This window comes from Cibotium barometz, chromosome 16, assembly GCF_041138505.1.
Source record: "Cibotium barometz isolate CiBa-2024 chromosome 16, ASM4113850v1, whole genome shotgun sequence".
Lineage (NCBI taxonomy): Eukaryota > Viridiplantae > Streptophyta > Polypodiopsida > Cyatheales > Cibotiaceae > Cibotium > Cibotium barometz.
The window spans coordinates 25,636,164-25,651,163 of record NC_141061.1 but is presented as its reverse complement, the minus strand read 5'-3'; the positions used below and the strand labels follow the sequence as shown (position 1 = coordinate 25,651,163).

The 15,000-nt window shown below is 38.2% G+C and overlaps 1 protein-coding gene across 1 annotated transcript; it reads left to right on the top strand.

The window, feature by feature from the left end:
* Window positions 1–9,083: 9,083 nt before the first annotated feature.
* On the top strand, window positions 9,084–14,780 carry LOC147630489 (glucomannan 4-beta-mannosyltransferase 9-like). Its single transcript, XM_086810368.1, has 9 exons — window positions 9,084–10,216; window positions 10,295–10,393; window positions 10,605–10,857; window positions 11,778–11,888; window positions 12,469–12,605; window positions 12,716–12,829; window positions 13,133–13,332; window positions 13,821–14,012; window positions 14,203–14,780. The coding sequence occupies exons 1-9, from the start codon at window positions 9,887–9,889 to the stop codon at window positions 14,360–14,362; spliced, it is 1,596 nt and encodes a 531-aa protein (XP_086666494.1). The 5' UTR covers window positions 9,084–9,886; the 3' UTR covers window positions 14,363–14,780.
* The last annotated feature ends 220 nt before the right edge of the window (window positions 14,781–15,000 follow it).

The window sequence follows — 15,000 nt, the reverse complement described above, 5'->3', positions numbered from 1 at the left end:
CTAAGTATTATGAATTAGTTTGATGCTAAAATGATATGTGATGCTAAAATTAGAGTAAAAGAGTTGGTTCTCGTGCTATAAACTAAAATGTGAAAGTTGTAGTCTAAAACTTTAAAAGCTTAAAGCTTAGCTTTATAAGCTTTTAAAGTTTTTAAAGTGTTATATAATAAAGATTTAACAAAAAAGCATTAGACGCTTAAATTGCACAGTGCGTAGGCAATATAAAAAAGCAATGAAGGATGAAAAAGAGTCTCCAAATGCCATTGATTTGAGGGAGCAAGATGAAGTGCAACCAGGGAAGATTTCAAGAGTGGTTTTGGAGTCTCTGGATTGGGATAAGTAGATCAATGCTTTTTTATTAAGAAGAAGGTTGAGGATGAGAAAGATGGTTTTGAAAATTGAGTGGTTTTGAGAAGTGGTTTTCAACCTTGAAATGACTTTTGGGTAAAAGAAATGTGGGTTTTTATTGCCCAATGGAAATTGAGTGGTTTTGAGAAGTGGTTTTCAACCTTGAAATGACTTTTGGGTAAAAGAAATGTGGGTTTTTATTGCCCAATGGAACAAGCTTCCCTTTGAAACCATAGTCTTCCCTCTTCTTTGCAATTGGAAATTTACTTTTACTTTTAGCTTCTTTCACCTCTTTGTCCACTAGCTCTTCACTAGTTCCAAGACTTAAGCCATGTTCTGAAACCACTGTTATGGGAGGTTGACATGAACCCAATGAATTGATTGCAAAAATATCAAATACCAAGAATAAATAATTGCTCAAGACATAAGATTGGGTCCAATTTTTCCCCACACAAGAGGGAGCCCACGCTTCCTCTTGGTGTACTTGAATATATTCCTTAAGATAACTTGTGAGGCTCAAAATAGTGTCCTTTCACAAATATGTCTACTTCTTCAAAAATAGCTTGCTTTATTGGGTATGCAAGCTAATCTACTTCAAAAATAGATGTGAACCTAAAACCATATAAACGTATACATATCTTGTAAAATCAACTACACACATGGAAGCTTTCAGTACCAAATGATATATACATCATCAATAAAGAAGGATGGCACCCAAAATAAATCAAATAGACACTTAAAATTGATCATCTCGAAATATTCCTAACTACCACCATTATCCAATCCAATGATCTATACTTACATCAACCATACTAATTAATTAATAAATTATTTGATTAAAAATACAAATAACTATACAATAATATCTAGACGATGCAACCAATACTCCCATGCATGTACGGATTCAATCGTGTATGCGTAGAGTAAGCTATGATCACCTGAATTTAGAAAGGCATCCCAATCTAAACCCATCTAGGAGAATTTATAAAAATAGGAAATGTGGGAATACATACTCCATGAGTTAACTTCAATTCATAAATAATAAAAATGTGAGAATATATATTCCATGAATTAACTCCTCATAACACATATATATTCCATGAATTAACTCCTCATAAAAATGTGAGAATATATATTCCATAAATTAACTCCTCATAACACATAAGATGTTTACACACACAACACATAATTGTTGTTAAACTATAGTAAAGTGACTATGCTTGTTGTTAAACTATAATAAATTGAATATGCTTGTATTAGATGTGTAAAGAACTAATAATTGATTATAGTTAATTTGTGGTCCTATGCTATGGAAATATATTTTAAACCCTCTTAAAAATATTATTCTACCCTCTTAGATAATTTGGGGATGATTGGATTATCTTTGCGTTAAGCCAAATCATGTTAATATCATGGGTGATGCTATTATAAATATCAATATGTTTGTGTATATTGATATATGGTTGGGGCGACCTCCAATGTTTGTTACAGTTTGGTTTGTATGGAAGAATGATTCCTGGGTTACTTGTGCGGGCAAACATGTGTGTAGTTATGGTTTGTACACTTATGAAATATTTATTTACCAATATATTTTTGGTTATTTTATAGGTGAAGAGGATTCCGAAGATTGAGGAGAATTTGCATATTATGATTACTTGGCACACATTTTTGTAAACAAGCTTTATATATACATGCGCTAGCCTGTGCACATTTTGATTTATTTTTGGTTTATCAAGCTTAGACTTGAATTTTATGGACACTCTATTTTGAGCATAAGAGAGTGTCGTGTAAGAAAAGCACCTTTTAGTACTTTTGGAGGCTATGGCCTATTTTGGAATAAAGTATTACGTAGATACTCGTGTGTGGGGAGAGGCCACACATGAGGGGGGATGATTGCACCCAATGTTGGAGTAGTGATTTTTGAGTTGAGTATGATTTGTTATTCATTCAAATATTGAATAAGTGTACAAACCATAACCACACACATGTTTGCCAAGAGAAAGTAACCCAGGAATCACCCTCCATACAAACCAAACTGTAACAAACATTGGAGGCCCCAACCATACGTCAGTATACACCAAATGTAGTAATATTTATAATGGCATCACCCATGATATTAACATGATTTGGCTTGATGCAAAGATAATCCAAGCGCCCCCGAATTATCTAAGAGGGTAGAATAATATCTTTAAGAGGGATAGGAATATGCCCACTTAACAAATATTATTCTACCCTCTCAGATAATTCAGGGACGCTAGGATTATCTTTGCCTCAAGCCAAGTCATGTTAATATCATGGGTGATGCCATTATAAATATTAATACGTTTGGTGTATGATGACATATGGTTGGGGCCTCTAATGTTTATTATAGTTTGGTTCGTATGGAAGGGTGATTCCTGGTTTACTTACGCCTGGCAAACATGTGTGTGGTTATGGTTTGTACACTTATGAAATATTTGTTTACCAATTTATTGTTGGTTATTGTATAGGTGAAGAGGATTCCAAAGATTGAGGAGAATTCGCACATTATTATTACTTGGCACACATTTTTATAAACAAGCTTTGTATATACATGTGCTAGCTTGTGCACATTTTGATTTGTTTTGGAAAGCTTTGGTTTATCAAGCATAGACTTGAATTTTAATATTTTGTAAAGTGTGATATGCTTCAACCCGAGCCTCAATTTATGAACACTCTATTTTGAGCATAAGAGAGTGTCGTGCAAGAAAATCACCTTTTTGTATTTTTGGAAGCTATGCTCTATTTTGGAATAAAGTATTACGTAAATACTCATGTGTGGAGCGAGACCACACATGCTCTATTTTGGAATAAAGTATTACGTAAATAATCATGTGTGGAGCGAGACCACACACATGAGGGGGAATGATTGCACCCAATGTTGGAGTCGTGATTTTTGAGCTAAGTATTATTTGTTATTTATTCAGATATTGAATATGTTGAAGTTGTGGTCTTTTGATGAGTTATTTGGTTTGAGTTAATCAATTTCTTGCAAGTTCCTTTTTACTCTATTTTCCTAGAATTGGATCCGTGTCATCCTAAGAATACACTAAAGCCTCATATCCTAAAGAGTTAATCAAGTCAAGAAATCTTCCATCTCTCTTAAGATGTTGATAATGTCAATATTTCTCTATGAATCTTCAACAAGCTCTTACACTTTTCAAGGCCCTTATATAGATTCGATTTCTCTAAGGTTCCCTTACTTGTAGGGGAAACATTGTAGATTCACCTTCAGTCAATTTAGAACTTAGCAGATTTTTAAGTACATATTGCATACATGATATCTGTACACATGAGAAATGTACTAGCATTGTAATACTCACTAGTTCTATATGTGTACATGACGTGAAATGATATTATTAGCAAAACAATGATACTCACCAGCTCTATATGTGTACACGATGTGAAATGATATTATTAGCAAAACCATGATACTCACTAGTTCTATATGTGTACACGACATGAAATGTGAGACTATTATTAGCAAAACCATGATACTCACTAGTTTTATACGTGTACATGGCATGAAATGTGAGAACATTAGCAAAGCCATGATATTGAAGAAAAGCCTTAAGGGCTATTTTAAGTAATGCTTGAAAAACATGTTTAGGACATAGCAAGGTCTTGATAAACATCTTTAGGACATGGCACGCTCTTGAAATGTAAGATATATCTTTGTTTGAGACTTGAGAGTACCCACCTACATGTGGGAGTGGGTCTTTTGATAATGCTTCTTGAGAAGTTTCTTGCTATTTTATTTTGCATGCTTATGTTCCTCTATCATTTTCCTTGAGCATAAGTGCGAAAATTTGAAGTGGAGTGGTGTTGGGCCCAGAATAAGATGCACATGTGAGATTGCAAAATGTGATGTGGAAAAGAGAATTTTGGAGCATTCAAGAGACGGTTAGGAAGGTTGGTTGATAAAAAAAGTAGTTTGGGGAGGTGGTGTTGTCAATTGCAAGTTGCATAGTTGAGGTGTGGCAAATCAGACGCCTTTTCTTGGAAACATGTTTGGCAACTTGGTTGAAAATCTAGTTGAAAGGTTGGACGAATCTTTGGCACACACATGGAGAGGTGTAAATAAAATTGAGGTGTAAGCAAGCTAGGAATCCAATACAAAAACAAGTGTTAAAAGAAAGGCCAAGGAAGGTGTAAGAAGGGCTAGGAATGGAATACAATAACAAGAAGTGCTTAAAAGAAAGGCCAAGGAAGGGGACATGTCACCAGCTAGGCACTCCATAAATAAATATAAATATATAATATTTAATATTTAATTAAAGCAAAGGGGTCAATGGCTACCAAGAAACGAGCTTAAGAAGTGAGCGGTGGTTGAGACAATGGATGATTATTTTATGAATCTAGGTGTGCAATTAAACTGAGAAATGAGGCTAATTTCTTGTATTAACTTAGGTGTTTTCTCATTATCATCAATAATAATACCTTTTTCGAAACTAAAAAAGCGCTAAGCAGCAAATTTTCCTTTTTTTGGACGGCTCATATTTTTTTAGTGATTATTAGAAAACCTTGTTCGGGGAATGCACAGAAGCTTGCCGCCAAATTTGGCTACATTCCAGCTGCTAAGACCGCCACGTGGATGGGAACCCGTAATGTTAATCTCGAAAATTTATTTATTATCATATTTAATTTTTATACCCACAGTCCAACACCAGGCTTCCAGATTATTATTTTTTTTTGCGAAGCAATATTATTATCCCATTACATTTTTATAACTCCTGGCTTTCGTTTAAAAAATTGTTCATAGCATTTTTAAAAAAAGGCAAATTTTTCTAGAATTTTTAGTGTAGTTTATGTATCAGAATCCTTTTTTTTGTAAGGATGGAAATAAAAGTAAAGGAAAAGAAACAATCTATAAAAAAATTTACAAATTGAGAAGAAAGAGATTATTCTACGCATGATTACACTAAATAAAGCAATTCAGGTTTTCATCAAAAGATAAGAATGGTTCTTTTTGAAAGGGCACAGCCCGTATCTGCTATGTAATCGTAAGCCCCTTTTCTTTTTCTAATACAAAATCCCTGCCTTAAATAAAAAAAAGAATGTTTTAAAAAATTCCCGGTTAAAAAAATGGGGAAAATGTCAATAATTCAACAAAAACATAGTCAGCGCTAGTCACTACTTGTGCTTGCATTCGAAGGTGAAAGGTACGTCTCAGCGAGGTCAACTAACTAGCCTTTACTTCCTCTACCGGTCATACTTTTGCCACTCTTTATTTTCAGGCAATGTGTGGCTTCTTGTGAAAGTTTAAGGTAGATTAACCAACCTTTATTTCTTTCTACTCTTTAATTTAAGGCCACCTATTTCTTCTACGAGTATTTTTTAGGCATTGTAATTTGTCTTGGCTCCTTGTGAAAGTCTTAAGGTAGATTAACTCGCCTTTATTTCTTTGATTTCAGGCCACCAAGAGGCCAACCTATTTTAGGCCACCTATGAAACAAATCCCATAGGGACATTATGGTACATGCTCTATTACAGGGACACCTTGTTAGAGTTTATAGGGCTACCACACACTCCCAAACCCCTTTGTAGCTCTATGTGGATGAAGCTTGCAATTCAACAAGCTCCAGGATGTATTGAATCAGATTATTATCCCAAATGCTCAAGGCCATGGCCTCTCTTTTTTTTTTATAGCTCTATCTCCTCTTTACTACTTCAACTGCGTCATTGATCGTGTTGATAAGGTCCAAATCCATCTTTTCCACTTGAATGACTTTAAGTTTGGCAATCTCCTTGATCAGTTTGATCTTGGACTCCTTTAAAGCATTCCTCATCTGCACAGTCACACATTGTTTTAGGCCAAGAATCACATCACCTTGTACACTTTGAAAGACCCACAAGTTCATGTTGACCGAAATTGTCCATAGGTATGCAACCCTAATAACATTCCATAATTTAGAAGACATGCCAATGGTTACACCTAGCAGCAGCTCTTTCCAGTTAAGTTCCTAAGGGTGGGAAGGGGCAACTAGAGTGGCTAGGAGTTTGAGAGCCTTCGAGTTATAAGGTAGGAGATAAACAAGTGGAGGATGGTTTCACACCCTCTCCTGCACCCGGGGCATATCTCCTCCCCAATTCCTATCCAGTGAGCTTTCTCATTTGTTCATAATACTTTGTACAATAGACATGACATCTTAGTAGGGATGACCGTGCTCCATATTTTCCAAAATTCGAATTCCCACCATCTTCTGCCTCGCTTAAGTGCCACTTAGTGTGTTCAATTTTATGTGGAGCAAGGGGTCAAGATTTTTGAAGTGAGGGACATGCAGTAATGAGTCCTTCCCCCCCACACTATTGCACATATCTTGAAGGTTCCTTTGTATTGAATGAAGGCTGCAAAATTGCTATCGCATCGAGCAATTTTGGTTTTTGCACTAGGGTTAAATCATCATCATTCAGTTTGTACATTTCCTTCAAGGACTCTTGGGATAGCTAGCTTTTATCCTGGAAGCTCCACAGGTCCCCCCAAGTTTCAATCCTCTTTTTTGAAAGTTTGTGGGCGGAGGGGAATATTTCCATAGGAATGTTATTTTGCAAGATCATAGAAACCATATTGAGTCCAAGTAGAATAGGTCCATCTTGAACCTTATGTTAGGGTTGAATTCCAAGAAGGCTTTCAAATTGTTTGAAGCTTTCCAGATGCCTTTAATGAGGGGGCTCCCCTTAGGTTTAGTTTGAAATCTATTGAAGAAAAGAGTCATGACCAACAGTCAATTCCATCTAGGGTAATTAGTAGCCGAGAAGAGGGGGGTATTCCTGTGGAGGACCTGGGCCCAATCTTCCTCCTTTTGAAGAAACTTCTCATAATCCATTTGGCCACTATTCTATCAACTAGCTCTCCAATGTTAGGAATGCCTAGCACACCTTTTTTTTTTTTGGGGTGGAACAAGCTCTCCGGGCCACTGTGGGTGTTCTGAATACTTGGGCATTTCCTGCCTACAAGAAATGCTAACGACCTTCATTTGGTTTTTTAAGGGTGCTAAGGTGGAGTTTCCACACGGGCATTGTTTAGGTACGTCCTTAAAAGCAACTTTGCCACCATTCGTTTGTGATGCTTCCATCTCCCAAAAAGGTGCACATTTTGTTGGTCACCTATCCTTTTGCTACTTGCGAAGCTTCTGAACTCTGTTACCAAGCTTTTTAACTTCAACATGAAAGATTGCACTTCTTTCAGTTGCTTGCCAAGCTTTTCAAAGGTGTTTCCAAGCTATTCTGTTGGTCACATTTCTATCTACTAATCGTCTTGCTATCTTCATTGACCTAGCTGTAGAGTTGGACGAGAAGTGCTCGGCAAAGGTGGATGAGAAGGATGAGGAGAGCTTGGCAGAGGTGGACGAGCAGAATGAGAAGTTGAAGAATTACTGAAGAGATGAAGAACTGCTAAATGGATAGTGCTCGACAAAGGTGGACAAGTAGCTGGAGGCACAAGTATGAGCAGCATAATAAATTGGTTTTGTGTAGGTGTGATGTGAGCATGAAATTCAAACTCCTTCCTAACAAAGTTTATCTTTGTTGATGGGGTTCCAAAACACTACCACATGGAAACTCCCCATAGGCTATATATATGGACCACTAAAACATTGTAAGGAAACAGAGTTGAATATTCCTAAAGTAGTGCTTCTTAAAACACCCAAATATAATAAATCATAGGTGTGGCTTTAACCTACAAATTATTAGGAAATGGTTTGGATACTATAAATATTGCTTTCTATACCTTTACACTATTTAGAGAGTTGCAACCACTTGGCTAAAAATTATATCTCCTCTCTTTAGCCATGTGGCAGAATTGTAAGGGTGGGGCAGATTGTGCACAGTGGGGCAGTGCCGCAGTAGTGCATGGGTGTAGAACTAGTCCGTATAAACAATCCAAGTGTATGAAGGAAGACTCTAGGCCCTAGGGCCATTCAAATGGCAAGTATGTCCAAACACTAGGGGCAGTTCATGAGCAGCATCAACTCTACACATATGGGATGAATGACGGATCACCACAAAATCATGTAAAAATCTATTAGGTAATAAAAGCTCCCACTTTGGCACCCCACCTTGGGTGGTCGATGATTGGCCTAAAGAAGCACAACTTTTTCATGTTTTTCACTCTAGAGCAACAATTAACTCCTCTCTCTCTCATAGTTAATAATCTCTCTCTCTCTCTCTCTCTCCCCATAGAGCAAAGATTTATCTATTATAATTGGAGTTGTGCTTTCAAAAGGCTTTGGTCATCATAATGGTGACATATAGGTTTGAACTTTGAGCTTAAACTACCAAGTTTTAACATAAACAACCAAAACACTTTGGTCATTAGGTGACATAGGTTTGAGATTGTGGTATGATTTGCACTACCATTGCAAATTCAATAATTTAAAGGTGCGACTATTAATCACATTTTTAACATGTAACGATGGAACTTGCATTTTGCATTAAAATGAGGTAATGTGTAAATGAATTTAACCGTGGATTGATACATGATGGTGGTGACTAGTCTCTCTCTCTCTCTCTATCTCTCTCTCCCTCCTCCCCCCAAAGCCAAAAAAATAAAAAAAACAAACACACACACACACACACACACACACACACACTTCCTCCCCAACAGCTCCTCGTCCTTTTTACTCTGTGCCGTCATGTCCTACAGCTATCATCAAAATGGGGCCCAAAGGTATAGAAGACGTAGGGGGCATAGCTCCCACTTCCATCTCTCTCTCTCCATAGACAGACTGCTAAACAAATCCATCTCATGGGTCTCCCTAGCTATTTTGTCTTTCTCAGATTGCATTGCAGCAATGTAGACTAACTCCCTCTGATTAGCACGTCTTGCTTTAGAGAGCCGGTAGCCCCCAGCTTTCCTTCCACAGTTAAATAAGGGTGTTAGAGTGTGCGTTTTGCTATCAGCAAAGAGTTAGACATGGCAACAGCAGTAGAGATGAAAGTGGGTGTAATAGACAGCCAGGCTAACGACAGAGACCTCGCTGTGGTGCGTGATTGAGAGAGAAGAAGATGCTTTGACAGAATACTAAGGCGCTATTAAACAGCCCCCTGAACCTGCGTTTTCTACCGCATTGTTGCCTTGAGGATTCTTTAAGCACTGGCTCTTGCAGCTTAGACACCCCCATTCTACCTGAGTGCATCTCTCCATAGCTCAATCCATCTAAGCTGCAAGTGCCAGTGCTTTTACACCTTAATGAACAAGGTCCTCAGGTGCTTAATTGCGTTTTGCACATTGGCTTTAACGGCTAATCATTAGGGATTAGTGGAAAACCTGTGCTTCTTCCACATTGGCTTTGCTGGGCATTAGCGGATAATCTGTGGAAGCTACTCCATGCACTTCCACATCTATTTGGCAAGCTTGGGACCTCATTAACCAGTGTCTAATACAACGGTAACTCGAACCGACCAAGATCTAGAGTCAAAATGCAATTCATGGAGAGCAGCTGATAGCAAGGGCCGATCAAAAGCTCTGATTCAAGGGGGTTAATAGTGCTCTAGTTTCATTACTTCGTTTTTTTCAACAATGGGGCGCTCTTCTGCAAGCCTGATGGCACAGAGTGGCCAAACGGATGCGGAGAGCAGCATGGTCGGGCAGCTGGTGGACTTTTGGTTTCAGATCCGGGCGCCCATTGTGGCCCCCCTGGTACAGATGGCCGTCAACATTTGCCTGGTCATGGTGATCATGATGTTCGTGGAGAGAGTGTACATGTGCTTCGTCATTGTGCTTGTCAAGCTTTTCCGAAGAAAGCCAGAGAAACGCTACAAGCTCGAGTCTATCAAGGATGATGTGGAGCTAGCCAACTCCTCTTATCCTAGGGTTCTTGTTCAAATCCCAATGTTCAATGAGAGAGAGGTATGTGATTAGTGCCTTATTAGCAGGTTTAATCTAGGTTTGTTAAGAGAAGACTTAAAAGCTTTGTTGGTGAGGCAGGTTTATCAGCTATCCATTGGGGCGGCTTGTGGGCTTTCGTGGCCTTCGGATAGGATCATAGTGCAGGTTCTAGATGATTCTACTGACACTACAATCAAGGTTTGCTATGAGAGAGAGAGAGAGAGAGATAGAGAGAGAGAGAGAGAGAGCTTACCCAGCCTTTCCTGAAAGTGTGTTGTGTATCTTGTATCTAAGCTATCATGTCTTCTATTCAGTGGGATGATGATGGTGTAACTGGGCTTGTGATATGCACTAATGAGGTCAATGATACATTGTATTAAATAAGGTTTCTGGACATTGATTATTGCAGGAGATGGTGCAAATGGAATGCCAGAGATGGGCTAGCAAGGGCATTAACATTAAGTATGAGGTGAGGGACAACAGGAATGGGTACAAGGCAGGTGCTCTTAAGGAGGGAATGAAGCGTAGCTATGTGAAGGAATGCGATTATGTGGCTATCTTTGATGCTGATTTCCAGCCGGACCCAGAGTTCTTGTGGAGGACAGTGCCCTTCCTCATGTATAATGCGGACATAGCCCTTGTGCAAGCCAGATGGAAATTTGGTAAGTAATTATTGTGATTGCTTAAGGTAATCTCTACTTAAGACTTTAGGTGATAAAATGGCATGCATTTATGCAGCCATTTGACTATTATCTTCCTTTCACGTGATAAGCTTAGCCTTTATAGCGTTTTAAGTGTTGATTAGCCTTTAAGTTTTTATTTGTAGCTTAATCGCTTGATAGATCCTTCTGCAGTGGCAACTTGAGTGCCATCCGCAGCTGCTTGGTACAATTATGTCTTGGAGGCGGTACAATTTTGCCCCTAATTAGCTCGGAGCTTGTAGGGAGGCCACATCCATTAGGGCCTTTATAATGCATTATAGTGCTTTAATGAATTCACTCCATAATGTTACAATAATGATAAAGCTCATTAAACTAAGTATGCATCTGACTTAGTTTATTTGACTTTGTTTGTTTAATAGAATTTATCCAATTTTGTATGGATTTATCAAGGAAATTCTACGTTTTGTATATGGTAATTATCAAGGTTCCCTGAAATTTTTAATCATAGGATGGACTTGTGGAGATGTATTGTGTTTGTGGCCCTTGGAAAATATGTTGAAAAATATACTAAGGTCTTGACTCTGAAAAATTTGAGGGAATCGATGAAAGCTGGCAGGTAGTGGGGGACATGAGTTTGGTTGCAAGAGTAGCAAAGTGTGAACCTTTAAAAGGGTCCACCAAAACAAGTTTAAAGCCAAAGGGGCTCAAAAGCGTCGTGTTGACGTCTTTTAAGTGTTATTGCTGTGCACAAGCCAGCCAATGGTTTCCCGTCGCGTGTCAGCATCATATTTGTTGTAACCAAATATGATATGGTTGCGAATTTTTTCTTTTTCCAAAAAGTATGGTCACTATTTTTAAATTAAGTTTCTAATTTGTCTTTTTTTTGTTTTTTTTTTGTTGTTTTTTTTTGGTTGGGGCAGTGAATGCTGATGAATGTTTGATGACAAGAATGCAAGAGATGTCTTTGCATTATCATTTCTCCGTGGAGCAAGAAGTGGGATCCTCCACCCACGCCTTCTTTGGATTTAATGGTAATATATTTTTATTTTGAGTAATTAGAGTTTTTGGAGCTTAATCACGTATAATAAAATTGATTTCCTCACAAAATACTTAGCAGCAATAAGCACAATGATAATTTGATCGCACGTGTGCGCTTGCACCCACACAATCCAAGGATGAGACCATTAACGTTAGCCCTAGAATGGTACGTGATGAGATATTATTGCAAATTGTTATCAAGATGCTTAGATACGGCGTACGAAAAAAATTGCACTTTTTAAATGTAAAAAACATGAAAGCAGTAATAAAAAAAGAAGTATCTTAAAAATATAAATTCTACTGTATAAACGATAGAAAGGTAGTTTAATAATGTCAAAGGCTGAAAATTCTTATAATTTCCATGAAATTCATTTAATTGGAAATTACACCTAACAATTACCTTATGACTAATTGTATGTATCAATTGTGTGTTGCATTACATCCTGCTACTCATCACCTTGCGTGTGATAATTGCCGCCATGAATACCCTATTAGCGTAGGATAAATTGCTAATAATGAGGCTCATGAAGATAACTAAATGTGAGGGGTGTGTGTGTGTGCGCGCGCGCGCAGGTACTGCGGGTGTGTGGCGGATAAGTGCCATTAATGAGGCAGGGGGTTGGAAAGACAGAACCACAGTGGAGGACATGGATTTGGCTGTTCGTGCCGGCCTTAAAGGATGGAAATTTGTCTATCTCAATGACCTTGGGGTAAGAAGAATTATTAAATCCGCCGCCCAATTAGCGGCGATCTTAGCTGCACCCCCAAACTTAGCGGCTTTCTCTTTCTATTTTTTATTTTTTATTTTTGTTCTCTGTAGGTGAAAAATGAGCTACCCAGCACCTTCAAGGCCTTCCGCTATCAACAGCACCGCTGGTCTTGTGGTCCTGCCAACCTTTTTAGGAAAATTCTACCAGATATCATAGAAAATAAGGTAAATCAATTATATTTATTTATCGACTTTTTCAAGCATTAATCATTACATACCAAAATAAATCTTTATAAAAACACTCTTACTCTCGAAAATCTCACATTATATATTTAATAAAAATGCACAAAATATTTTGGTGGCATATTAACCTTTTCTTAATTAGTGCATCCAAATAATTATTCTTTTGGAAAGTAATTTTCAAAGTTTTGGAAAATACATGATTGGATATTTTAGGCCTTGGAATTTGTAAATTGACATTTAACCATAGAACAATAAATGGAACTATACTTTATTGGTATTTTGCAGAAAGTTGGGCTGTGGAAGAAGTTCCACATGGTCTATGCCTTTTTCATGGTGAGGAAGATTGTAGCCCACATTGTCACCTTTGTGTTTTACTGCCTTGTCATCCCTACCACTGTGCTCATCCCGGAGGTCCACCTGCCCAAGTGGGGTGCCATCTACATGCCCTCTGTCATCACCATCCTCAATGCCGTCTGCACTTTAAGGTACACATCATGTCATTAAGTCTTTGTTGAGATTTTTGGGTATGTTATGTCAACCTGGTCATCATGTTGCACCTGGCTGCAACGAGCCAGGGTGAACCCACGACCTTTGCGTTGGGACTTTAAACCCCCTAACCCACACACAGACCTTTGCATTGGGACTTCAACCCGTAAAGTCTTTACCATTGTTTAATGGTTTGATGCACTACAATTGATTGTATTGTCGTTTCCAACAATTAGTCTAGATCGAGTCTGCAAAAAGGTTTCACTCTTGGTGCTTCCTTCTAGGTTTGGAACTGATTTGTCTTTCTTGCACTTAGCTTGAACATTCCTTCTAGGTTTGGAACTGATTTGTCTTTCTTGCACTTAGCTTGAACATGAAGCCCAAGCCCAATGCCTCGTATAAAATCCATCTTATACTTGGTGTTTATGTTTTTGCCCTTTTTGTTTGAAGCTTTGTGTAATTACTCAACCCCTTGATTTGGCTTCAGGTCTTTGCATTTGCTTGTGTTCTGGATCTTGTTTGAGAATGTCATGTCTCTACATCGGACCAAAGCAACCTTTGTTGGGCTTTTCGACCTAGGCCGGGTTAATGAGTGGATTGTGACAGAAAAGCTAGGGGATGCCCTCAAAAGTAGGCTAGCAAAGCTAGGCAAGAGGGGAAGAATGAAATTTGGAGAAAGGTAATCTCTTAAATCATAGAATACTCTGCTAAATCAATCATTTTTCATATTTAAGTGTGTTAGAGGCACATTAGTTGCTTATGGTTGCTAATTCTTTCTTCAACCATACATGCAAGTTACATGTGCTTGAGCTGTTAGAGGCACATTAGTTGCTCATTGTTGCTAATTCTTTCTTCAACCATACATGCAGGTTACATGTGCTTGAGCTGTTAGCTGGCCTCTACATCTTCTTTTGCGCCGTGTACGACTTCAACTTTGGCCACAATCACTTCTACATCTACCTCTTCTTACAGGCTGCAGCTTTCTTCATAATGGGGTTTGGGTACATTGGTACCTTTGTGCCAACCTAGGCCCAAATGAACACAATGTGGGTCATTGAGCTATAAGGGGGGTTACATTTTTGTGTGCATAATGTCAAAAAAATTTATTATTTTGAACACAGTGGGGCTGAGGTAGTGGAGCTGGTTGGGAAATTTCTGTGTGTATTTTACTGGCAGCATTCTTTTGGGATAGTTTCTTCTTTTAGTAAGGTTTCCATCCCTCACAATGGCTAAAATAAGACGTTATAAAGGCCTTATTGCATTTGGGTTTTTTTTTTTTTTTTTTTTTTTGGGGGGGGGGGGAGAGACGGGGGTGCTTTCTCATGTGGTGTTTTCCTTTGTGAAGCCAAACCTTGGATCAACACAACGCTGCTTGTAACAGAATCCAATTATATTTTGAGCCATGTGCCAGAGTAAGTAATATGGCAAGAACTCTTATTAACCAAATGTTTGTGTTCTTATCCCATGCAAGTACCCTCTGATGCCCTTTATTTCAGCTCATCCACCTCGTGCGTATCCACCCTATGTGTGTGTAACATTATTCATGTATATGTGTGTAAACACTAGGATAAGATAACTGTGCCACTTGTCCTTCGTTTATGTGTGTGTAACATTATTCATGTATATGTGTGTAAACACTAGGATAAGATAACTGTGCCACTTGTCCT